General features: G+C 53.8%; 2 protein-coding genes across 5 annotated transcripts in view; both read right to left on the bottom strand.

Annotated features, from left to right (window-relative positions):
* The window catches only part of IRF8 (interferon regulatory factor 8), an 18552-nt gene extending 3145 nt beyond the window's left edge, over positions 1 to 15407 (bottom strand). For 2 of the 4 annotated variants that reach the window (XR_003989204.1, XM_030470492.1), the window contains exons 1-5: positions 3808 to 4326; positions 2618 to 2801; positions 1477 to 1565; positions 890 to 1001; positions 551 to 598 (exon numbers count right to left, since the gene is read on the bottom strand). Coding sequence is in view for 3 of the 4 variants with exons in the window: in XM_030470492.1 (XP_030326352.1) it covers positions 551 to 598; positions 890 to 1001; positions 1477 to 1565; positions 2618 to 2801; positions 3808 to 4029 (655 nt within the window). In the remaining variant the exon portion in view is untranslated. Of the gene's footprint in view, positions 1 to 550; positions 690 to 889; positions 1002 to 1476; positions 1566 to 2617; positions 2802 to 3807; positions 4327 to 5593; positions 5607 to 12497; positions 12501 to 14198; positions 14209 to 15392 lie in introns of those variants that run through there. The other 2 variants (XM_030470493.1, XM_030470494.1) reach the window with 2 other exon arrangements.
* On the bottom strand, positions 7750 to 25648 carry LOC115600985 (dual specificity protein phosphatase 22-A-like). The gene is made up of 8 exons (XM_030470495.1): positions 25419 to 25648; positions 25198 to 25273; positions 23484 to 23517; positions 22797 to 22879; positions 18718 to 18767; positions 15732 to 15806; positions 14635 to 14806; positions 7750 to 10484 (listed from the first exon to the last, which is right to left on the bottom strand). The coding sequence occupies exons 2-8, from the start codon at positions 25216 to 25218 to the stop codon at positions 10278 to 10280; spliced, it is 642 nt and encodes a 213-aa protein (XP_030326355.1). The 5' UTR covers positions 25219 to 25273; positions 25419 to 25648; the 3' UTR covers positions 7750 to 10277.

Here is a 25648-nt window from a genome sequence, read left to right as displayed (position 1 = left end):
CATGGAATCAACTGGGTTGGAAAAGACTTTCAAGATCATCAAGTTCAACCTTTACCCCAGCACTGCCAAAGCCACCACTAACCCATGGCACTAAGGGCCTCATCTATACAGTTTATGAACACTTCCAGGGATAGCAATTCCACCACTGCCCCTGGCAGCCTGTTCCAATCCTGATCACCTTGCTAGAGAACATCTCCATCACTCAGCCTGGTAGCAGTGCTGACCAAGCTCCTGGTACCAAACCCCTTCCTCCTGCCTTTGCTCCACACTTCCCTTACTGCAGGCAGATCTCCCCTCGCCAAAGACATGGTTGGTCCCAGGGCAACTCCCCGTACCAGGGCCATGGCCACAGGACACAAGGCAGGATGTGACCCTGCTCTGCATGCAAAGCCTGTGCATATTCAGGAGGGTGCAGCACCCTCAAAGCAAAGCCTCCCCCAAGGCAGGGAGCAGAGTCAGAGCCACCTTCTGCCACTGCACACAACAAGGCCAAGCCCCAGAGAGGCATCTGATGGCCACAGTCTGCAACCAAGCAGGGGAGCTGCCTTACCTGAATGATGCTGCTCATAGCTGGAGTATCCATTCATCAATGGCATTGCTGTGGGTAGAGAGAAAGCTGAGCTGAGCCTACATGCCCAGTTCCCAAATCCCAATCTCCTCCTCTCCTCTCACCAGCCCCTGGTTTTCTGCTCCAGGCTTCCCAGCTTCTACAGAACAATAAACACTCCTAGGTGGATTTAATCATGTGCAGTGCCTGGTACCAAGCACAGCATTCATAATTACTACTTAAAGCCTTAATAAGGAAGATTAAATACAACTGTTGTCCATTACACATCCTGCCCTAGCCATAAATCTCAGTCCCATCAGACACCAGACATCAGCTGCTTACCAGGGCTGGGCTGCTGCACCCACCAGTCAGGTATTGGGGGGTTTCTGCAGGTCTCCTGGGGTGGTGATGGGCTTCTCTTGATGATCCCCAGGTATTCATCTACACAGGGAGGCTGTGAGACAGCAGACACTGAGATCAGAGCAGGCTCAATGCCTCGGGCAGCCACTGCCTTACACTGAGACACTTGCAATGCTTAGAGAGGGTCCAAATGGCAACACCAACAGGATGCCAATGAATTTTGTTAGAAAGATCAAGTTTGGCCTTCCTAAGGCTGTTCACTCAAACACCACCCTCAAGGGCTACTGAGCAGAAGCAGCCTGATGCAACATGGCCAAGAAGGAGAAACAGAGCTGCATAACAGCCTCCGTCCCCCAGCAAAGGTCTCACTTGCTCAGATGCAAATCAAAAGCATGATCTGTTCATCGCAACCATGTCCCGGTGCTGGCTCACATGAATGAGCTGCAATACCCAGTGCTGCTCCCCAGTGCTTTGCAGATTGGATTTTAGGAAGGCAACAAACACTATCAGGCAACTGGACATGAGTCCACGTCCAGCCAAGTCGCCCTGCAGCCACGGTGAGGGCTTACCTCTTTAATGAGGTCATCAATTGCAGAGGAATTGCAATCCATCTCCGTGACATCATTCAGGCTGCTCCCATTGGCAACGCCTGCTTTGCCTAGAAAGGGAGACCAGGATGCAGTGAGGACATACACACACACACAGAGCTACTGCTTGTATCACCATTGGGTTTTCGAAACCCTTCACCCCATGAAAGTTACAAAACTGAGAGCCACAGGACAGCAGACCCACATAACAGCACCTCAGGGGGGGCTAGCAGACCCCTCCAGAGCTGTGTTTGCAAAACCCAGCTTGCAACCCATTGCCCCATTGCACGGTGACCAACAGCAAGGCAAATCAAGTCTGGCCAGCAGCAGAGACAGAGCTAGAGCAGAGGAGAGGGCTGGGTTTTTTCTGAGCACCCCAGAGACCGGGGCTGCTGCTTCTCCTTTTTCCACCCCAAGCACAGTCGTGCTGCTGGTGGGAACCTGCAGTGCCATTTGCATAGCAGCAGCACGGCCCCCCCGTGTGAACATGGCTGGAGGGGACCGAGAGGCTAAAGGGAGGTTTCCTGAGAGCAACAACTTCTTGTCTCAAGTATTTTACACTTAACAAGAAAAGCACACACACCCCCAACCACAATGAGATATACTTAGTGTGACCTGCGCTGCACCAGGCATCACAGCAGCAACTGCTCTGTGTAACTACTGCTAATCACTGCTGGCAAGAGATGGGATTGACTGCAGCCCCCTGACATCCACCTAGGGCACGCATTGGAAGGACAAAAAGTTGGGGCTCAAGTACCTTCATCAAGGAGGGGAATGATTTTGGATTTGCCTCTGCAGCATCTTTACAGGATGGATGCTTACAGCAGGGGGCTTGGAACTAGATGATCTTAAGGTCCTTTCCAACCCTAACTATTCTATGATGCTGCAGTTATCCCCTATTTCCTAAGCAGCTGTTTAGGGGGGTAGCAAAAAAGCCTATCCTTCCTCTTCCCTTCCTTGGCACCACAGTGACACAGGGGACATGTGCAAAGCAGGACAAGCAAAGCACCATGGCACAAGAGCAGAGGCTGGCCAGGAAGCCCTGCTCAGATGTAGATCAGCAGCAGGAGTCCGTGGTTGCTCACAGCACCAACAAGGGTCAGCCATTTATCAGGGCACTCACTCTTCTGTTCCTCCTCTGGCACGATCCTATAGACCTTGTAGGGCTCAGAGATGTCAAGCTGGGACCTATCTGTCACCTCCTCAAAGTCAGGGCTCTTGTTCAAAGCGCAGCGCAGCCGCGTCTTCCATGTGGCCGGTTCCGCTTTGTCACCTTCTTTGAACTTGCCTTTGAAAACAGCCCAGGCCTAAAACAAAGCAACAGCAACCACAGAATAACCCTCCATGTGAGCTCCTAGACTGCAGACACGTGCGTGCATGGGGACAAGAGCAGCACCACCTGCCCCAGTGATGCTTCCAGGTGCAGAAAGGGCTGCAGCACCCAGGCTTTAGAAAGCAGAAGTCAAGATCATCATAGGTGGCTTCACCTCTGCACCTACAGGTCAGGAGCTGCTGAGGATGTGAGGAATCGCTGCTGAAGCAGAGGTGATCCTAATGACCTGATAACAACTCAATTAAAAATCAAATAAACCTCATTTTCCAGCTTCTGGATAATAAAGGAAAGCTGCTTTCTTTGTAAAACCAGAACATGCTTTTGGTGTAAGAATACATTTTAGCACTGAAGGAAGATTGGAAAATGTTTTCCTTTTTATATACATACTTCCTTTTAATAGATATTTCTATATTTTCAGATACCTGAATTCAATGCCATCCTCATAACTCAGTGCTCCTGAACCAGCCACTAACCAATAGTCACTGCCATGAAAATGAACTTGCTCACCAGTACAGATAGTTGGAAGCGGGGGCAGAAAGAAGGGAATTCCTGGGGAAGAGCCTGACCTTTTTGGTTCAGGATGGAATTTCCAGTTTTTCCCCAAAACTGGAAATCCCCCCTTCAGTGAAATCCAAAACTTCCTTCCCTCCTGCAAAGTCTTTCATAAATCCAGCCTTTTATCAAGAGTATCCTGGTAAGAAGCTTAGAGCAGGTTAAAAGCACATCCAGCTCCTCCTTGAGCCAGACTAGGGCTGAAAACAAACCTAAACCTGGTACCAACATTTGGCAAAAAGGAATAAATACCCCCAAAAAGAGACTGGGAGACCAATTGTGCGGGGAAGCATCTCTCGCAAGCATTGGAAATGAAAAACCTATAGACAGCATGGACATCTCCCACCAGCAGCACTGTCAGCATGGGGAAAAACAGCACTGTAGAGCTCAGGAACTGTTGATAAAACACATTAACCACCTGGTCCTACCTTGAAAATAGAAGCATCCACCTCCTGGTTGTAGTCCTGCTTCCCAGCATGTTTCCATGGGATGCGGAACATGGTTTTCTCCTCATTCTCCCAGATGAGCCCGGGGTAGAGCTCACTGTCGATCTGCTCAATGAGCCACTGCCGGAGCCGCCGGCCGCCATTGCGGTCACACATCCTGCATGGAATGAGAGATCCAAGCCCCATTAGCTCCCCCAGTACCATCCCAGCACAACTGGGGTACAAGGGATTGTGTTGTGCTCATGTCCCATGTCTGCACATTAAAACATCCTCCTGCTTCTTTCATAATGAAGGAAAAATCAAGGCAATTTCCTCTGAGTTGCTACATCTTCCTCCCGCTCTATCAATCAAAGCTCTGCTCACAGAAGCAGGCTGACTTGGTGCTCTCCTGCAGCAATAATGGGAATAAGTTACATAGGAAGCAGATGGAAAGGGATTAAAGCACCCAGTTCTGCTGTCAGCTAAATGACACTGGGCAAGTCACCCCAGGGCAGACATTTATTACTATCTGCAGGAGACAGGGATGGGGCTGCACAACCAGCCCTCTCCAACAGAGGATGGATGCCAGGATGAAGCCACACCACTCTCATGGAGGACTTCTGGTCATTTTGAGCCAAAACCACTGGGTGACTTCATGAAGGGGCCATGAGAAAGCTTCTCCTGCCCAACTGAAAGCAAAGCACCAGGATCAGCCTTCCTGGCATCCCCCATCACCTCCATGGCAAGGTGCTCCTTGCTTTGGTCCACACCAGCTCAGTGCCACCAACTTATGTCCCTTCCCCATTGCCCTACTGCCACAGAGTAGGACACACAGACCCTGCTGCCATCCACAGCACAGCCTGTTTTTCGGGGTGGTGGGAGCTAACACCACCAAACAACAATGCTGGGGCATAGCTCTGGACCCCAACTGCCCCTCCAAAGCTGGACACCCCAAAGCACAAGCCACAGCTCATAGATAAAGTCACGCAGCCTCTCTGCAGGCTTTGGAGTTATGCCAAGATAAACAGGCTCAGAAACACTTGCTAGAGTGGGAGTTTCTTCCTAAATCTGCTTGTTCCCATCACTGGCAGAGGCCAGAGCTCCATTCCCATCCATGGAATGCTGACCAAACCCTCCAGGCTGGCACTAGCAACACAAACCAGCACACACAACACAGCCAAAGAGCCCGCCCTGCAGCAGGCAGGACACCAGCCCCACACCACGACGATCAGACAAAAGACTTGGCTGGTACAGGCAGCACTGCACCATCACTCAGCGGTCCCTGGGGCTGGATCCATCCCATCTGGAGTCACCAAATGGTTCGGTTTAAAGGGAGCTTAAAGCTCATCCAGTTCCAACCCCCTGCCACGGGCAGGGACACCTTCCACTAGAGCAGGTTGCTCCAAGCCCCTGTGTCCAACCTGGCCTTGAACACTGCCAGGGATGGGGCAGCCACAGCTTCTCTGGGAAAAGTCTGTGCCAGCGCCTCAGCACCCTCACAGGGAAGAGCTTCTGCCCCAGAGCTCATCTCAATCTCCCCTCTGGCAGCTTAAAGCCATTCCCCTTGTCCTGTCCCTACAGGCCCTTGTTCCAAGCCCCTCTCCAGGTTTCCTGGAGCCCCTTTAGGCACTGGAGCTGCTCTAAGGTCTCCTCTTCAGAAGCCTTCTCTTCTCCAGGCTGCCCCAGCCCAGCTCTCTCAGCCTGGCTCCAGGGTAGAGCTGCTCCAGCCCTCGCAGCACCCCTCCGCTCCCGCACCCCCGTGTCCCCGCAGCCGCTCTCGGCTCCTCACCCCGCTCCGCGGCGCCGCCGCACCAGCGCTTCTGCCCCGCGCTACCGCCCTTTATATAGCCCTCCGGAAGAGCCCCGGCCCAATGGGGAGCTGCCTTCCCTCTTCGGCTGTCCAATGGGAAGCCGCCCGGCTGGGCGCGCGCGCGGCTGGCGCTGCTTTCTCTGAAGCGCGCGCCTTTCCGGGAAATCAGACCCGGGCGGGGGGGGGGGCGTGGTCAAGAGGGGGGCGTGTCCATACAGGGGGCGTGGTCACTGCAAGGAGGCGGGGCCTCCGGGTGGGTCTCCGAGGGGTCCCCGTGTCCCGCCCGTCCCCGGCTCAGCTCAGCCTGCCCGAGAGCAGCATCCCCAGGCCCACAGTGACCCCTTCCCAGCCCCAGAGCAGCATCCCCAGCCCCTGATCAGTCCATCCCCAGTCCCAGACTGGCCCTTCCCCACTCCCAGACCAGTCGCCCCAGTCCAGACCCATTCCCCATCAGCCCATCTCCAGTCCCAGTCTGGCCCTTCCGAGTCCCAGACCAGTCTCCCCAGCCTCAGATCAGTCCCAGACCAGTGCAAGACCGTTCTTCCCAGTCTCAAATCAGTCCATTCCAGTCCTAGGCCCGTCTACCTTCAGTCCCAGACCAGCCTTCCCAGCCCCAGATTGGTCTTTCCCCAGACCCAGACCAGTCTCCCAGTCTCAGACCAGTCTCCCCAGTCCAGACCCGTTCCGCATCAGTCCATCCCCAGTCCCAGACTGGTCCTTCCCCAGTCCCAGACCAGCCTCCCCAGTCCCAGATTGGTTCTTCCCCAGTCCCAGACCAGTCTCCCCAGTCCCTGATTGATCCATACCCAGTCTCAGATCAGTCCATCCCCAGTCTGAGACCGGTCTGCCCAGACTGGCCCCTCCGCAGTTCCCAACCAGTCTCCATAGTCCCAGACCAGTCCCTCCTCAGCCCTAGACCAATCTCCCCAGTCTAAGGTCAGTCCATCCCCAGCCCCAGATTGGTCCTTTCCCAGTCCCAGACCAGCCTTCCCAGTCCCAGATTGATGCCTCCCAACTTCCCGACCAGCCTCGCAAGTCTCAGATCAGTCCCTCTTGTCTCACACCAGTTCCAGCCCAGTCTCCCCAGCCCTAGATCAGTCCATCCACAGACCCAGACCAGCCTTCCCTGTCCCGGACTGGTCCCTATCCAGTTTCCAATGGGTCTCCCCAGTCCCTGATTGATCCATCCCCAGTCTCAGATCATTCTGTCTCCAGTCCTAGACCAGTATGCCCAGATTTATCCCTCCCCAGTTCCCAAGCAGTCTCCCTAGTCCCAGATCACTCCCTCCCTAGTCTCAGACCACTTCCAGACCAGTCTTCTCAGCCCCAGATCAATCCATCCGAGCCCCAGACCAGCCTCTCCAGTCCCAGATCGATCCATCCCCAGTCCCAGGCCACTCTGCCCAGTCCCCAACTGATCCATCTCCTGCCCAACTCAGATCAGCCTATCCCAGTCTCAGATCAGTCTATCCCCAGTCCCAGACCAGTCTCCGCAGTCCCTGATCAGTCCATCCCCCAGCAGTTCCCATTTCCCTCCTGGGTCAGCCTCAGGGCCCACATCAGCTCTAGCTCTAGATCAGTCCCTCCTTTACTGCCCCAGCCAGTATTGGAGCCCTGGCAATGCCCAGCAGCCCTAGTCCGTCCCCATTGTACCCAGCCGGGGCTGCTGGCTGTGGTGGAGCATAAAGGATCATCTGCAGCCTGACCTCAGAGGGGGTTTTTTTGGGATTACCAGATTACACACACATTTCTTGGAAGAAAACCATAATTACTCCCATGTGGGTAATAGAGAGAAATGGGAAATATATGGAGCTGCACAGCTGCTACAATAAAAAGAATGATCTAAGGTACACAACTTTTACTGTCATTCCTAACAAATAACATCTGTAATAACCCTTGTTTTTAAACACTCGACTGATCCTAATCATATGCTCCCCACACCCCTCCCTGCCATGAGATTTGGGGGAAGCCAAAAACACCTCTTGCAATCAGACATGGTTGGGAGGGTTATTTCAGGGGGCTTTTTACTGATAAACAAGTTCATCTTTGCAGGGGGAGCTGCATCTCTGCCCCCATAACACCAGTTCTATACTGGACAGAGACACCCTGAGTAAGAAATGGTTTATTTTGTAAAAGTTCTGAAAAATTCAGGATATTTTCAAGGGGAGTTGTATAATCCAGCCTCTTCATCCCTTTGTCCCATCCGGAGCGCAATGACTAAAAGGCACCCTGCTGCCAGCAGGGCGATTCCGTCACTTCTGGCTTCATTTTGGCTTCACAACTTCATCGGCAGCTGGAAAGGCAAAATCTCAGTTCTCTAGAGTGACGGGGGTCCCAATGGGAGGAGGATAAAATAACAGCCCTCTGACAATGGGGTTTTTGCCTACTCATGGTGCCGGCAGGCTGGAAGGGAGTGAGATGACAAAGGCAAACACGAAACACACCCTGGGGCAGGCGGCAGAGCTGGGAATTTCTTGTAAACTACTTCCCTGTGTGTGAGCAGTTCCATGGGAAGCTCTTTTACCCTTGAACAGAGCGATTTCCCCCACAGCAGAGGCACTGGGCTGTCGGGAGAGCTGAGCAGTGAAGGGTGCAGTGCTCTTGGCAAAGAGAAATCAGAAAGAGAAATCAGGTTTCATCTCCTTCAGGGCTTTTATTCCAGGGCCCAAAGTCCTAAAGCCACCACAGGTCTCACTGGTGCAGGCCAGACTGGAAATATATATATATTCACCTGGGACACCCCCCAAATTCAGGGGAAATTGGGTTTGGGAGGTGCTATTTGGGCAATAGGTGCTGCTGTGATGCCACGCTTGGGAGATGCTGCAGCTTATGGCGAGCATCCCTTGTGATTCCCAAAATCAGGAGTGTTTTTCCAGGGGTAACAGCTGCTTTGGGGCTGCAGCTCTTTTGGGAGTGTTTGAGTCCCGGGATGGTGATGGGATGGGAAGGCTGAGGTGACAGGACAGCAGCGCTCTATAGAGGTTATCACACCTACTGCAAATCTAATCCCTGCTTATCACAGATCTCCAATGACTTCCTATTTATACCAGAAACCAACTTTCTTCTCTTTTTTTTTCCCCCCTATGTGCAAGTTCCATTTTTCTGCTTCCTAAAATGATAACAGAGGCATTAAATCCCATATTGACCCAGTTTGCTCAACTTCCCTTCAGTCCACCCCACCAACAGCATTTATCCATTTATGGCCCTAGATCGCATTAATTGCTCTGCTTTCCCACATGTGCTGCAGGCACAATCCACTGTGTTCTTCCATGCAGGACTGCAGCCAACGGGGCCCTTTTCTCAACCTAAAAAGACAGAGAATAGCCTCCGTAGCTTTTTTCCCTGGAATCCTATATTATGGCTAAACACTGAGTCCTCAAAATGTTTATTTTGCTAGTGGTTCTCATCAACAAAATAGGAAACAGGACACAGCAACATGGCCATGTCAGTCCATCCCTCCATTCCCACTAGGAACACCACAAATCAAGACCAACCATCCGTATGGATTTAATCACTCTCCTCTTTCTTAGGAAACGGTCAAGTCACCCCTGGCCCTGTCACACTTCGAGTACCCAGGAATTTTCAGTAAGGGAATTCCTAGAAATAATTTAAATGCTATTTTTTTCCTCAGAATGGATTGCAGAACTCGTATTTTTGAGAAGCCAAGCAAGGTATTTATAGTAACAGGCCAAGAAGAGTTAAAGGTTTAAATGTAGAATGGCTGTGTCGATGGGTTGGGACCCTCCTTGTAGGGCAGATATGAGGACCTTGGCAAAGGAAGCCCGTGCCTTGGAAAATGATGAGTTTGGGATGAAAAAGGGACACAGTCAGAGTCTTCCAATATCAAAAAGGCTGTTGGAGAGGGACAGTGCTAAATTGGGCTTGGAGTCGACTGAGTCCAACCGAGCAACTGGCTTCTTTTGCAACCAGGGACATTCAGATTGGGCAGCAGGGGAAGCCCAAACCCACTCCAGCTGCAGGGATGGAGGCGATGGGGACTGATGGCCTGCAGCACCGCTGGATTTCCCCCTTCCCTGGGGAGGTGGGTTGGGAAAGATGCCAGACAGACATGTACCAAGGACGGGCTGGACCAGGAGGGACATCAGCAGCCCAAATAGCCTCCAGCCCCTTATCCCCATCCTGCTGACAACCAGGGCTCAGCAGCACATCCATATCCCAGGACTCATCCCTCCCGGGGCTGCATCAGCTCCCAGCTCCTCTGCAAAGCGCAATACAAGGTGACCTATTCTATGATTCTATGACGTCTCCCCATCTCATCCCACCCTTGCTTTCCAAGGTCTGCGTTGTCATCCTCGTACCCTGCCGGAGGAGCGCCTGGGTACCATGCTGCTGGAGAGAGGGATGAGGTTTGCTGCTGCTCTGAGTGATGGGAAAGGGGCTGCAATCCACTGGGGAATGAGGGAATGGGACAGAGCAAGACACTGTCATTAATTTACTGCCTTGCCACGGGGTATACATAGAGCTGGCAGCCAAGAGGAGGGTTTGTGAGTTCTGACCCCCCCCGCTCCAACCCTTGATCCACAGCTGAGGTCGGCGCTGGCTGCTTTCTGCCCTAGACGTGAACCCCCGGAGGCACTTGGCAAAGGGAAGACTGGGTTTTCCAAGCCCCGGGGCCGACATCTGCCTCGGAGCAGCCGGCTGCTTATCTGTTCATCCATCTGCTTCTGCTGGTGCCACCTGCATGGTAGGGGAGCGGGTAGGTGGGAGCTGGTGAGTGGAGCCAGGAGCAATCCCTGCTCCCCAGCTGCTGCTCCTTCTGCCTCTCCTCCTGCTGGGCCAGCAAGCTCTGCAGCTCCTCCTGGTCCTTGAATGGGTTCCTGCCATAGCTGTGGCGGATCCAAGTGCGGTACTGACAGGACAAAGCCAAGAGAGGTTATTAGGGCCACTGGGGGATGAGACACCTCCAGATTGAGAGATGAGGCTTGCAACAGTGAAAAGCAGCAAGCAGAGCAGGGACAATGCCCACAGCATCCCAGCCACAGCCTCCAGCAAGGACAAGGCATCCCCAGGCACAGCCAGCAAGCAGAAAGGCCCCAGTTTCTCAAGATCTCACACACCACAACCACACTGTATGAGAGATGCAACAGTTTTACCCCCTCAATGAGTGCTTCCCGCATCCCCAGCCCGGCACAGGCAGACCCAGGAAGCTGGCAGCATCCTCAGCTTCTCACGCTGGCTGCAGCTTTGTTTACTTTACATTGCCAAGAAGCTGCTGCTCTTCCCTTGTGCGCCTGAATTCCTGTAAGGAAAGCTTACAGGAACAGTCCCCACAGGCTGGACTCGCTGCTACAAGCTGCACGGCCAAGTCAGCTCCTGCATGTGGAGGCAGGTTTGTTTGCAGAGCACCTTGTTCACTGCATTGGTTGAGGGATGCCTCTTGTTCTCCCTTTATCCCTGCATCCAGCTGCAAAGGCTGCAGGAGCATCCCAGTGGCTGGGGATGAACTGGCAGCAGGATGAGGTCCAGAGGTGGCTGGGAAGTGAGAGATGGTCCATGGAAATGCTTCCTGCTTCTGCTGGGATGTGGAACAGCCCAATGGGCTGACACTGCAGTGCGTGGGATCATGGGCAGCTCTGCCAGACCCCACCAGGGCTTTGCCATCTTCCTAAGGAGCTGGGAATCAGCTGCTCCAGCAAGCAGGACTTACTGGGATGAGTGGTAGGAATATGCCCAGAAAACCCCTTAAGAATGAACATGGAGTTGGGAATGTGAAACCTGTGGTTGCAAAGGATCCAGAGAGGGACCAACCCTTGGAGCCAGGGTAGCACTGAGACAGGCACAGGGGAAGCCGAAGGAGGAGGCAAACAGCCCCCATGAGCTATCCAACCTTGGTACCCCTAGGGTGAGATGTCCCTGCAGTGGTTCCAGCTTCCCAGGATGCCATGGCAGCATCCCACATCCCAGCGCCATGCAGATTATGGCAAAGGTGCGGGATGCAGGAGAGCAGGATGGCCAGCTCAGCCCCATCCTGCCAGCACTGCTGCAGGCATGGGGACCATGAGCTGAGACTGACCCTGGTGCATCCCCACCTCCTGCAGCCAGGGAAAGTCAGCTCAGGCAGAGGGGATTTCCAACAGGAATGTTGATTTTCAACAGGAATGTCTGGATTTCCTAAATCCACTCCCTCGGATAGGGGGATCCACCACAGACTGCTTCACACTTGCCTCCTGCAAGCAGATAGACCCCTCGTTCAGGCTGGACCCCGAAAGCCCTTTGGGAAGTCAGTCCCAAAGGATTTGGGACAGGATTTGGAACATTCCTCCCATGTAAACCATCCAAAGGGATGAAGCTCCATGGAGAGACCAGCCTGGCCACCAAGGCTTGGCACCCACCAGGACTCAGCACACATCCCATCCACTGGGAGCTGGCTTCTGCCATCCAGCAAAGGAGGGAAGTGTCCATCGGGAGAAGCACCCTGCTGCTGCTGCCAGGAGTTTCCTTTTAAAGTGAGAGCAAGAAGTGGCTACAGCCCGTTTCCTCCAGTGCTGACCACTAACCTGCTGCCCTCCTCCTCTCTCTGCAGCCAGGAGCATCCGTCCCATGAGGGACAGCACCAGGGTGAGGAAGGCAGCCTGGCCATGGTGTGCCAGCACCATGGGGGGACAGGTCCATCATTCGAATGCCCATCTGTGCCCTCTTTCACATCCACACTGTCTTCTCTGCACTCACTTACTTCCTTTTCTAACCTTACCCATCATGGTGCTGCTGCTCTTGGTTGCTCTTCCTTCCTTCTTTATACATCCCGATAAGCACCATTTGCCAGCTCAAAACCACAGCTGCACGCTCCAGGCAGGCTTTCTGGCCAGCACCAGAGAACATCTTCCCCATTTCTACTTCCCAGGGTCCCATCTGAGGTCCCTACTGCCTACTCCCACTGAGGGATGCTCACCCATAGCCCTGTGGAGCAGGTTCCCATGAGGATCAACCTGTTCCTTGCAGGTTTTAACCACCAAGAAATGAGGCTTTTCCACCTGAGCAGCCTGTCCAGCCCTTATCCATGGCTGCTCCCAAGCACTGCGTTTTCATGCTGATGCCTGCTGGGATGGCAGCTGAGCTAAACGGGGAGATTTAAGCTGTTTTCTACCCTCATCAAGAGCTGAAGCTCTGGTCATGATACCCTTAATCCTGCATCTTATCTACACACAGAAAACAACTCCAAAGCCACAGAAACAAGGTGCGACCTCCTACAGCCAACATAAGCAAGCCAAATGCTGCTTGGCATGAAGAAAGGGGCAGGACCCATGTCGCACTGGGTCCTATGGGCTCCTGGCCATGCAGGTGAATCCCCACAGCACCCACCATCCGATGGGACTCCCAGCATCCGCCTTGGCTGACCTTCCTCTTGCAAAGGTGGAGGATGCAGGGATGAGCTGGGAGCAGTCGGAGCATCCATCCTGGCTCTTCCCCTTCTCCAAATGCAACTGAGGGTAAGTAACACTCCCTGCTCCAGCTTCCAGCAGCAGCCCACCCACAAGGCCATTGCATTCCCTCCCAGCGCTGGGACTGCAGGGAATTCAGCGTGTTTCAAGGAAAAAGCAGCCCTTGCTAAACCCCATCTGAGCACACATCCGAGTGCCTCGACCCTTGGCTCTGCCTTTGGTGTTTTCAGGAAAATGCTTGCAAATACCTTGGCAAAACCTTGAGGAGACAAAAAAGCAGCATCCAAGGGAAAGGTACAGAGATCTGGTGCCTCCTGAGCCCAGCTTGGGCTTTGTGGAGCAGGAGACAGCAAACCCCACATCATGCTCTATGCAGGAACACAGCCAGAGCGTGGGAAGGGCTGGGGAGCGGACGGGGGAAGCCCCATAGGGAATCTCCAGCACTGCGGGGGTTTTGTAATCTCTTGGACCATTCTCTGCCCTCCTCCACGGGCGTTTTTGCAAGCCAGCAATAACGGGTCATTGCTGTGTCCCGCACGTGACAGCGCCCAGGGAAGGGGTGACATTTGTGACCATGTCACATGCTGTCCCTGCTTATCGCCTGGGAGGGAGAGAAATCCCCTTGACCCGCTTGGAGTGGCCGGAGAGACCGCGGGGACACTGCACGATGCTCGTGGCTGCAGTGGATGGGGAGGGCTTTGACTTCAGGGATGGGACCAAGTTTAAGGTTGATGTGGGCTGTGAGACATCAGGTTGTGGGTTACTCTTTCCTTGCAGAAGTCCATCTGTGGCCCATCGGCAGTTTTGGACCCTGGTCCTCTGCAGAGCCTGGGACGGATGGAGGAGCAAGGTCCAGTGTGGGAGCCAGTGGGAGCTGCGCTTTTAAGTGCCTTTTCCTTTGCTTTCAAAGGCTTTCCAGGTCAAGAGTGCATCCCTGAGCCCTGCTGTCCTGATTAAACATGCCACTGTCACTCCCAGCTGCCGGCATCCGGCTCAGCCCAGCTTGCATCATCCCCCCCTTGCATGGGGTGGGAACGCACCCAACCAGGGCGTCTGCTCTCCTCAAACCTGCTGCTCCTCATCATTTGGTTGAGCGAAGAGGACAACTTCTGCATCCACTTGCTCCTGTCTCTTGCCTGCCTCTAACAGCAGTGGACTCACTGTCAGGGGAAGCCCAAGCACACCAAGCACATCCTGAAGCCGCTCACAAGAGCATTCCTCCCTCTCCTCTCCCACTTTCCACCTCACGCTGTGCTGCATTCCAGGGAACCAGCTCAGCACACTTCCTGTGGTTCCCAGGGGACGTGCTGCTCACCCATCCCTCCTGCTGCATCCTAACCGAACCCTTGAGAAAAGCACTGGGGTTTAAAGAGCTTTTCTAAGTGCGCTTGCACAATGTCTAGGCACTTTCTTATTTTTAAGGGTTTTTTGAAGTTTTTGCATGCAAAACCCCAAAATCCCCAGGTAATAAATAGCGCACACAAAGGCCAGCTCAGGCAAACAGCTGGCCATGCATAGAGCTGCATGCAAAAGAGCCATCCCTGCTCGCAAACCCTGCAGACATGTATATAATGGGACATTGCAGACACGTATATAAAGGGACACTGATGTAGGACATACCTCCTGCAGCAAGGTCACCTCGTACTCCTGCAGCTGCTGCTGGAAGCCGAAGTTGGGGCTCACATAGGACCTCACGGCCCTGGTGGCGGCGAGGCAGCGCTCCCAGCCCAGCTCGGTCACCGTCATGAGATAAGCCACCAGGACAGTGGTGCTGCGGGACACCCCGGCCAGGCTGGCACGGAGCGAGGGAGCAGCATCAGGGAGAGGTGCTCCCATCACAGCGAGGGATGCACATGGGATGCATCTCCCTATGGACACCCGATCTCAATGGGATGCTGGCAGGGCTGCGGGTTGGGTGGGGGTAAGGAGTTGCGTGGACATAGAGTCACTGCTGGTGGCTCTGGGTAGATGGACTCCCCCATCCCATCTCTTTGGATACTCAGGAATGATACCATGCATCATTCCCTACAACTGCCTGAAAGAAGGTTGTAGTGAGCTGGGGTTGGCCTCTTCTCCCAAATGAGTGATAGGACAAGAGGAAACGGCCTCAAGCTGCACCAGGGGAGGTTTAGATGGAGATTAACTCTTCAATCTGACAACTCTCCAATCTAACCTTACTGAGTCTAATGTAAGACAAACTTTTCTACCAACTCATCTTGTTGCTGCTATCCAAGCACTGTAGTGGAGATGGCATAGCAAATACTCATGAAATACACTTTGAAAGTAAGCTGTCTCCTTGTTAAATATAGGCTGCAACTGTGAGAGGCAGTTGACATAGAAATAATCTCTTCACAGAGAGGGTGGTCAGGCACTGGAACAGGCTTCCCAGGGCAGTGGTGTTATCACCATAGTGGAAGTGTTCACACACCATGTAGATGAGGCACTCAGTGATATGAGTTAGTGGTGGTCTTGGCATTGCTGGGGAATGGTTGGGCTTGATGATCTTAAAGGTCTTTTCCAACCCCATTGATTCCATGAGCCCCATGGATCTCAGCAGCAGAAACCTTCCCCTGTCCCCCTCCCACTGTTCCTTGTCTTATCTTCTTCCTCCCCACCATAAGTGACATTTGACATTGAGGACACTTTCTGGGAGCCCATCCCCACCTCCCAGAGGACCGATGCCAACCGGGAATGAGATGGGGTTCCACAGCTCTCACCAATGGACGAGGCAGCCTCCGCCGCCAAGCCGGCATTCATGGATGAACTGGATGCACTCCTTAAAATGCTGCAGCCTGCAAGGAGAGAGGAAGGACGTGAGGATAGGAGGCACCAAACCACCCTGGCAACAGCCATTGCGTGTCCCCCCCAAGGGGCCACCGACATGGGATGGGAGCAGAGATCCTCCCTCTGCCAAGCGAAGGCAGAGGTGCTGATGGTTGTCTGCAAGGAAGGAAATGACCTGGGAGGCTTTCCGGGGGATTTCCTGCTTCCTGAGGGTTCAGGATCAGCGTGATGCTGTCAGCCAAGGCAGTGCAGGGGGACAGCCTCCGGGGAAAGCTGTCATCTTGTGCCCAAGGGACACGCACATCCCCATGCCAGAGGCTGTCCTCAGCCATTGGTTCACCCCCAATTCCCAAACGATGCCAACAACACCCAGTTCCCTCCAAGGGGAAGATGCTGGTGAGGAAAAGGTGGCTCCCAAGGCGTTTTGCTTGCAGATCCTGAAATAGTGCAACTCCCTTTTCCTTCTCACACAAGCAGCCCCTCCAGCCCCTTCCCAACCAAGGGCTGCCCATGCCGAGGATGTAGGATGTAGGGCTGCCAGCCATGGATAAGCTGTCTGCACTTCTGAAAGCACAACCAGCACCCCAGCAAGGCCGAGGCAGCACATTAACCCCAACCAGAGAGTTTCACACCAAAACAGGGCAGGGAGACAGGAGTTTCTGCTGCAACACATTATGATGCCTCTCTGCTTCCGACCTGGATGCTTCCGACATGGATGCTTGGCCATATGAGCAGCACCCATCTCTTTGAAGGTGTGGAGACATATAAAATGAGATAAATAACTCCACATGTGTGGATGAGATAGAGGTGGGTGCTTGTGAGAGGGTTATGCAGGCTTTGGTGAGACGCATCCCTCCCGCTCATCACTGGATGGGATGCTGGAAGCTGCTGCAAATCCTTCCCAAAGGCAGCGAGCATCTCCAAGAACCCACACTGAGGCAGGTACTCATCTCCTTGGTGTGTGTTTGCCATAACCTCTGCCCGTCCCTGCTCGCCCTGCAGTCACACTGAGCCCTGGGGCAGTTTTGAGGCAGAAAACCTGATTCTGAGTAACTCGGGCTGCTGATGCCTGCCCGGCCCCAGCTTTCCGGGCAGGAGAAGAGGGTCCCTTTGACGCCTGGCAGGGAGTGCAGGAGCCAGCAGCACTCTGCCCCGGCGCCGGACTTCCTCTGGCTCCACGTGATGGGGTGGGTGTCCTGCACAGCCTTCCTGATTTCTCAGAAGCCAAGGCATGAGCTACCACAGAGCCCAGGGCTCGCTCCCAGTGGGGCACAGAGCTGGCTTCCCTGCAGCGACAAGGCAGAGCCCTCCAAAACCTGCTCCATCCCAGCTAGCCCATCGAAGGGTATGCTCTTCGCCCTGCTCTGCACCTTCTAAGAAACCAGCCAAGGATGTATTCAGAAACAGCAGAGGGTTCTGCTGTCTGAGAAGAGAGATGGGGGAGCCCCTGAAGCTGTAAAAATATTGAGCTTCTCAGCCCTGGTAGGAGATGTCAGTTCACTACTCCTCATGGGCTACAGACACGGCTCCTCCTTGACCACAACAGCAAATGGAGCATTCACCATCCGAGGGGCCTTTCCCTGCTTTTCCCAGGGCATTTCAGCTCATCCTACTCCACAGAGCAGACAGCATCCATCAGGGCTGCTGCACATGGTGTCTACATACGTCCAAGCTTTCCAGGTCCCAGTCCTCCATCCGCGGCTTGGACCAGCAGGGATGCACGGTGCTTGCATGGATGTGATGCTCTCACCTCCAGCTCCCTCTGCCAGCCTCCAGCCCCTTCCATGCATGCAGCATCACTCTCCCACCCCATCCTGGAGGGAGGTGAGCACATCAACCATCCCATCCATCCTCACTCATTCCACCCTGGCTTTTTTCCCCCCAGGCATAGAAAACCTCTCTCCATGCTTTTCCAACCTCAAAGCATGGAATTGGGGCGTGAAGCTGGTAATGCTGAGAGCCACCGAGATCCTGAGTCACAAGCATCTCCTCTGCAGGACACAAAGTTCACCAGGATTGTGAAATCCAAGGCATAAACTGACAAGCAGAAAATAGTTCCTTGAATAAACCTTCCTTCCGGCAGCCACTCTGATCTTCTTTTTTTTTTTCTCCCTTTTTTTTCTTTCCCTTTTGGTAGACATGCCACAAACGCAATGAAATGAGAGAAAAAAGTAACAACCAAAAAAACCCATTTCTTGCTGAGGCAGGGTTTTCTTGTAAAGCTCCTCTTTCCTCTCAGCGGGAGCATGAGCAAGCAGAATCCCATCCCCACGCAAGGCTGCTCACAAGGATGCTGGAAAACCGGCACCTCCACAAATGAGGCTTTGTCCAGTCATTTTGCATTAAGTTTTGATGCTTTTTAGGGTTTGGAGAGAAAAAAATGCCCATTTTCTGGTTGCAGTGGGAGGTTTATGGATGCCAAAGGAGCTTCATGGTGCTGCAGCCCCCTGTGCCATCACACCCCAGCACTGCATCCCATGAAAGCCTGGGGCTTCCTTGCAGCACTTCCCACCAGCTTCATCCTCAGAACATCAGTAAAAGACTTATGGGTAACTATGCTTTGTGGGGTGGGTGAAAATGATGGTTTTAACAAATATTTTACTTCTCTTTCCTAGGAAAACGTATGGAAGAACGACACAAATCACTGTCTTTCTAATGCTCTAATTCTAAACCCTGCCCAGTAGAAAAAACCTAAGATTTCATGGAAAATTAAATGCAAACACACACAGAAACACATTTTAAGCTCTACAAATGCTATTTACCACCTGAGGATGAACCACAGCTTCTGTCAAGCTCTGCAACAGTACAAAGTTTCCACAGCACAAATGAACTGAACCTTCATCCTGCAGAATCTGAGCTTTTATTGACCAACAACTACCAACACTTGGATGGGAGGCAAAAGGATGGCAAATGACTTACAGGTTTTGGCTGGAAGAATCTGAGGCTGAGATACAGAGATAGGTCATGTCCTGCAATACAAAGATGGTTGCAGTAATAAGATGCTTGCAAGAAACACAAAAAAACCCCTGTTTCTCCCTTTTCCCTCTCCCCATCTGACCTTTAGATGAGGGGAAAGCCACAATGTACCCTTGGGTACCATCACCCTGCTCCCTGTAGGCAGGAAGAACCATGACAGGTCACATCCATCCCGCCATGGGGTCTTTCCCCCCCATTTCATCCCATAGGAAAGGCCAGGCTGTTGAGAACTGCTACGATGCTCAGGAGCCCCCCAAATCCCAGCCACCCCTTTCCCGGGGCCCCAACCAGTGTGCCCCACGAGGAAGACATGTATGAACACGCACTGATGAAGCTGCTCTCATCAATGAGTTATTTCCTCCCAGCCCTTTTTAATACACAATAAATCATCCTGCCGCATGTTGGCGTAGGTCGGATTACTTTCCTTTCTTTAAAACATCGCTTCCTCGAGCCTCCCTGTTCTGAGCTAAAATTAGATCCTTTTCATCTGATGTTCTTTTTTTTTTTTTCCCCTTTTGTGTTTTTTATTCCCTTTTCTCAGCAAAATAGATGGAAATCCTGACAGACAGAGCCAAAACAGCCGAGCACCAGGGATTGCCCCGTCTTCAGTAGTTCCCTCTGGCATCATCGAATGGTTTGGGTTGGAAAAGACCTTAAGATCATCCAGTTCCAACCCCCCTGCCATGGGCATCACTATGGAGAGTCCCCCTTAGGCTGAACAACCCCATGAGACACCCTCACTTCCCTCCAGCCCAGGGCAAATCAGGATGCTGGCAAAACAGGATTATTTAAGGAGGGAAAGGGCAGCACGGGATGAGCGCGGGGATATTTCTGTGCTGGAAAGACTCATGTTGCCAGGATGAGTGCGGGCAGGCATTCCTGTACATCTCATGCCCATCCTATCCATCCTCCCCAGCCGGTCCCATGCTCATCCCTGCCACCCTGCAGCTTCTCATGGGATGGGGACAAGGTGGGCACTTGTCAGATCCTGATGGAATGCCAGCGGGCTGCTCCCTGCGTGGAAAAGCAGCCAGAAAGACCAGAACAAGGGGGGAAAAGAGAGCTGGTGGGTTTCTCATCCATGTCCCCAGCCAAACCGTAGCTCCTCAGCACACAGGGGATGTTGGGTGCAGGCAGGAGCTCAGCAGGTAGAAGGAGACCATGCACCAGGCAGGGACATGAGGACCAGCAAGCAAACTGCAGCAGGTTTTGTGGGACGATGGATTCCCAAAAGCTGGAAATCCGTTGATCCTAGCTGTGGATTCCCAAAACCTGGGAATCCATCGATCCTGGCTGTGGATTCCCAAAAGCTAGGAATCCATTGATCTTAGCTGTGGATTCCCAAAAGCTGGGAATCCATCAATCCTGGCTGTAGATTCCCAAAAGCTGGAAATCCATCAGCCCTGGCTGTGGATTCCCAAAAGCTGGAAATCCATCAATCCTGGCTGTGGATTCCCAAAAGCTGGAAATCCATCGATCCTGGCTGTGGATCCCCAAAAACCATGTCTGGCACCAGCCAAACCTCCCCACAGCAAGAAGAGCCACCACATTGGCGAAGCCGCTGTGTCAACCAGCGGAGCAGCCAAAGCGACCCCACTCTTCCCTGTACCCCAATCCCGGATTAACTGCCGGGCTCCCAGTGGCTTCCCCTTCCCCGCGGTGCCCCCATCCCTCCTCGGGGCTCGGGGCCATGCATGGGAACGGTGCTGGGGTTTGCGGTTGCCAACGCGGGGCTGTGATTGACACATTGCTCAACCCACCATGCCTTTCCGGTTCCCCTTTTCTCCAGCCCTCGCTCCGTGTTGTAAGTCACCGTGTGGTTTGTTACCCATCTGGCCGTGCCCTGAGCACCACCAGCACCAGCTGCTGCCCCTTCCCCAGCCACGAGCCGTTTCTCTGCGCCCATTTCATGCGGCCTCCTTCCTCCTCTCTCTGCCCCACTCCACCTTACTCAATGCTTTAGTGAGGAAAAGGCTCAAGCTGGTGTTTTGATGGGGCTCCCTCCCCACTGTGGTCCCAAAGGATGAGGGGTCCTTGCAGTGCCTTTTGCCCTCCGCAGCATCCCAGGATGATAGATCCTGGCAGTCCCCTTCTGCAGCATCCCAATATCATAGAATCATAGAATGATTTGAGTTGGAAAGGACATTAAGATCCTCTACTTCCAACCCCCTGCCATGGGCAGGGACACCTCACACTAGACCATGTCGCCCAAGGCTCTGTCCAGCCTGGCCTTGAACACTGCCAGGGATGGAGCATTTACCACTTCTCTGGGCAACCTGTTCCAGTGCCTCACCACCCTCACAGTAAAGAGCTTCTTCCTTATATCTAACATGAACTTCCCATGTTTAAGTTTGAACCCACCATCCCTTGTCCTGTAGCAACAGTCCCTGATGAAGAGTCCTTCCACAGCATCCTTATAGGCCTCCTTCAGACACTGGAAGCTGCTCTGAGGTCTCCACGCATCTTCTCTTCTCCAGGCTGAACAGTCCCAATGTTCTCAGCCTGTCTGCATATGGGAGCTGCTCCAGCCCCTGATCATCCTCATGGCCTCCCCTGGACTTGCTCCAACAGCTCCATGTCCTTCTTATGTTGAGGACACCAGAACTGTGCACAATACTCCAAGTGGAGTTTCACGAGAGCAAAGGGGCAGGATCACCTCCTTCAACCTGCTGGTCATGGTTCTTTTGATGCAGCCCAGGACACGGTTGGTTTCTGGGCTCAAACGCACACTGAGCCGGCTCATGTTCAGTTTCTCATCGACCAACACCCTCAAGTCCTTCTGCTGCTCTGAATCACTTCTCTGCCCAACCTGTAGCTGTGCAAGTCCCCTTCATCCTCTGCAGCATCCCAGGATGATGGATCCCAACAGCCCCATTCACCCTCTGCAGCATCCCAGGATGATGGATCCTGGCAGTTCCTTCCCCTTCTGGTGCATCCCAAAATGACGGATCCTGGCAGTCCCTTTCACCCTCTGCAGCATCCCAGGATGGTGGATCCCAACAGCCCCATTCACCCTCTGCAGCATCCCAGGATGGTGGATCCCAACAGTCCCCTTCATCCTCTGCAGCATCCCAGGATGATGGATCCCAACAGCCCCATTCACCCTCTGCAGCATCCCAGGATGATGGATCCTGGCAGTTCCTTCCCCTTCTGATGCATCCCAAAATGACGGATCCTGGCAGTCCCTTTCACCCTCTGCAGCATCCCAGGATGGTGGATCCCAACAGCCCCATTCACCCTCTGCAGCATCCCAGGATGGTGGATCCCAACAGTCCCCTTCATCCTCTGCAGCATCCCAGGATGATGGATCCCAACAGCCCCATTCACCCTCTGCAGCATCCCAGGATGATGGATCCTGGCAATTCCTTCCCCTTCTGATGCATCCCAAACTGATGGATCCTGGCAGTCCCTTTCACCCTCTGCAGCATCCCAGGATGATGGATCCCAACAGTTCCCTTCACCCTCTGCAACACCCTCTGCACCTCCAGCACCAACCTATGGGGCAGCTCCCTCCTGCCTCAGTTTCCCCGCCCGCATCCCGAGGGCTCCGCAGCGCTGGGGGCTCAGCGAGGTTTGGACACACACACACACACACAAGGACCGTCCTGGGGCGGGCGGGGGTGCTCCGGTCCCGCTGTGCCCCCCGCTCCCGCTCCTCCCCGTCGGGGCCACTCGCGGCGCCGGTGCCGCCATCCGCGGGGCGCCGCCGCCCTCTCGCGGTTCTCGCCGGGTCCAGGCCCCACCAGCGCTGCGGCCCCTAAAACCCATCGAGAGAAGGGCCGTGACCGCCAAAATACTCGCCTCCCCCCCCCCCCAAACCCAAGGCTGAGCCCCTTTGGGTGCAATTCAGCATCGCATGGTGCAAATCAGTGCAAGTCAGTGCAAATCAGTGCAAGTCAGTGCAAACCCAGCATTACTTCTCTGCCCAATGCCGGGAGAACACTGTGTGTGCCCCATCTGCACCCTCCCAGCCCCTAACCTCCCCTGGGTGTTCCCCCAGACCCCCCAACCCGAGCACTGACCTCCAGCACCGGCTTGGCGCTGTTGTGGATGGAGAGGATGTGTGTCACCCCGTTCCTCCGCAGGCTCTCATGGTCCTCAGAGTCTGGAAGTGGGAGAAGCACATCAATTACCTGCCCTCCTGGGAGATCTGATGGACCAAGCACACATCAGCAGCCCACATCCATCACCCCTCCTTTGCCCCTCATTCCCACTGCCTTTCATTCTGCGTGATGCAAGGAAGGAGACCCAGCATCACGATGCATCTCCTTCAAAGCAAAATTCCCCTTGGATGCACTGGATATTCAGCTGGCTCCCCTCAAAACCAGAAATACTCTCCTAACTTGGAAAAGGCTGTTGTGTCTTCGCTGTTGGAGGAAACACAAGCTTCCTGCTCCACACAGGCCCAGAGGCCCCAGTGAGAAAGCCAGGCGTTGTCCTACTGTAAATATTGCCTCAGTAAACACAGGGGAGGTTTCCAGCCATGCGGGGGTTTCCCAGTGCTCCAGCACTCCCTACGGATATCCATTTCCAGAGCTAGAGCTGCACAGAGCCACTTGTGATTGGGATGGGGCTGTGTGGTGGATGAGGATCTCTGGATGATGCTGAGGTCCTCACCGGGGAGCAGGCACAGAGAGTACAGAGGGAATCCTGCAGCCCCATGGATCCCACAGCAACACAGAGGTGGAAACACAGGGAAAAGCACTCACCGCGGATGTTCCCAAGGTAAAGGCCTGTGACTACCTGGGAGGTGATAGAAAGGAGAGAGATTTCAGACAGGTACAATGTGCATCAGAGGTGGTGGGAGCATCGGGCTGCATGTGTGGTACCAACAGGACCAGGGCATCTGGCACCAAACCCCCCCAGGCAGGGATAAACCAAGCACCTAATCAATGAACCACCTTCATTAACAAACAGCAAAGGCTGAAACCACCATCCCAAACCCCTCCAGGAGCACGGATCTGAGGAAAACTCAGCGCATCAATGGAAGAGGCTTACGCATGGTCCTATTTTCCTATCAGGATTGGGGTGAATTACTCAAAGACCTCAGCCCATCCCAGCTGCTCCGTCAAGGTGGAGGTCCAGTGGGGACCCCACCATCTCCCCATCTCCTGGAGGCAAACCAGCCCCACTGCAGCTTGGATTTATTTATTTATTCTATAGCAACCACCTCTTGCAAATAGTTTCAAAGGTTGCCTCTGCCAGCTGGGGATAGATGGGCAAAAGCACAGGCTATTTATAACACCTCTCTGGCCAGGATGCTGCAGTAAGTGCCGTGAAGTACATGGAGCTGGTCTCTGACTCGCTGCTGCAGGGTTATGGAGGAGAAAAAGGGGCAGCTCAGAGTATTTACAGGGTGCAAGAGCCCACCAGAGCAGTTTCCAGGGGCACAGAAGGGAAGAGCTGACCTGTTTGCACCCATCTGGCAGAAGATACTTGGTTTAAGAGGCTATAGGAAAGGTTTTCAGCAGCACTGGGTCACACAGTGAACCCCAGCCCATCCCTGGTGTGCAAATACATGGATTCAGCAAACGCCTATGCCCAGCATGGCACAAGCTGTTACCAATAGAAGGGGGACATTGAGCCCTGCAGCTCATCAAGTCAAAGCTGGATCCTGCAGCACAAACATGTCTGCATCAACCCAGCCCCTGGCAAAGGCAGCCTGGGCTCCCCAAGTGGTGTCAGTGGCACCGGGGAGGCTGTAAAAGCCACTGTATAGGTCAGGCTGCATCTACAGGGCACAAAACCCCGATGTTAAACCTCACCAGAGCCATGTAGAGAGAGTTTGCCCTGATCTGGTCTCGCTGTTGTTGTCTCAGAGTCTAATTTTAAACTGAAGAACGCACATACCGAGCGGTTATTTAAGGATAGCAACAGAAATCAATCCCCTCTGTCAGCCCTGGCGTTCAGCTGAGCAACAAGCAGCAGCAAAACACCGCATTCCCCTTTGCAGCACATGGCTGCTGGGCACAAACATGTCCCAGAGGGGGCAAGGGGAGGAAATTCCCCTGCAGGGACCCCCATCAGCCCTGAGGATGCTAATGCCGTGGCCTTGCCACCCAAGGGACAAGCATAGAAAGCTGGCTGTCACTTCTCTAACACCCACAGGCACTTAGCTCATCACTCTGGATATAAACCCAGAGATCACTGTTTGCTTTCTTAATTCCCTTCCTCAAGTGCTTGGAGCTTCAAAGGGGAATGAGAAAGGGAATATTCAAAGAGTTTTATTAGGGCATCGTGGGTGACAAGGTCTAGTGGAAGGTGTCCCCGCCCATAGCAGGGGGTTAGAACTGGATGATCATAAGGTCCTTTCCAACCCAAACCATTCCATGATTATGGTGGCTTTGAACAAGCATCCTCCCGGGCTGCAGAAGGTCCTGCCCACAGAGGACAAGCTGGCCACCATCCCGCTGGCCCCAGTACCTTGCTCATTCCACTCCCCATGGTTTTCCTGTCTCCAGGATCAGGATTCAGGTGGCTCCTCAGTATCCAAGGCTATCTGAAAACAAACACCCGAAAAATCACAGTGAGGACGGTGAGATCCACCACCTCCCAACAGCACATCCCTCTGCCAAGAGCAGGAGGAAGGGGGACACATGCCAGGAAGGGAGCGTGCAGAGCCCTGGCAAACTCAGCTCACTCACCAGGCATAGACTGCTCCAGCAGGTCCCTGTGCCGTGCTCTAGGGTGAAAGGGTTGGAGGAGAGTGGCTGGTGCCAGGCAGGGGAGGAGGAAATAAGGATCCAGGGCCATGGTGAGGCTCAGGTTTCTATCCTGGGCTCGATGGGGCTTTCAAAGCCTTTTGGGGAGAGGGAAGAGGAGGATGTTCCTGGCAGGAACAGTTCCCTTGTCCCAGCGATGCTTCTGGGCGTCA

This window comes from Strigops habroptila, chromosome Z (genome assembly GCF_004027225.2).
Source record: "Strigops habroptila isolate Jane chromosome Z, bStrHab1.2.pri, whole genome shotgun sequence".
NCBI lineage: Eukaryota > Metazoa > Chordata > Aves > Psittaciformes > Psittacidae > Strigops > Strigops habroptila.
The sequence above is the reverse complement of the archived record's forward strand: the minus strand, read 5'-3'. Positions and strand labels throughout refer to the sequence as shown.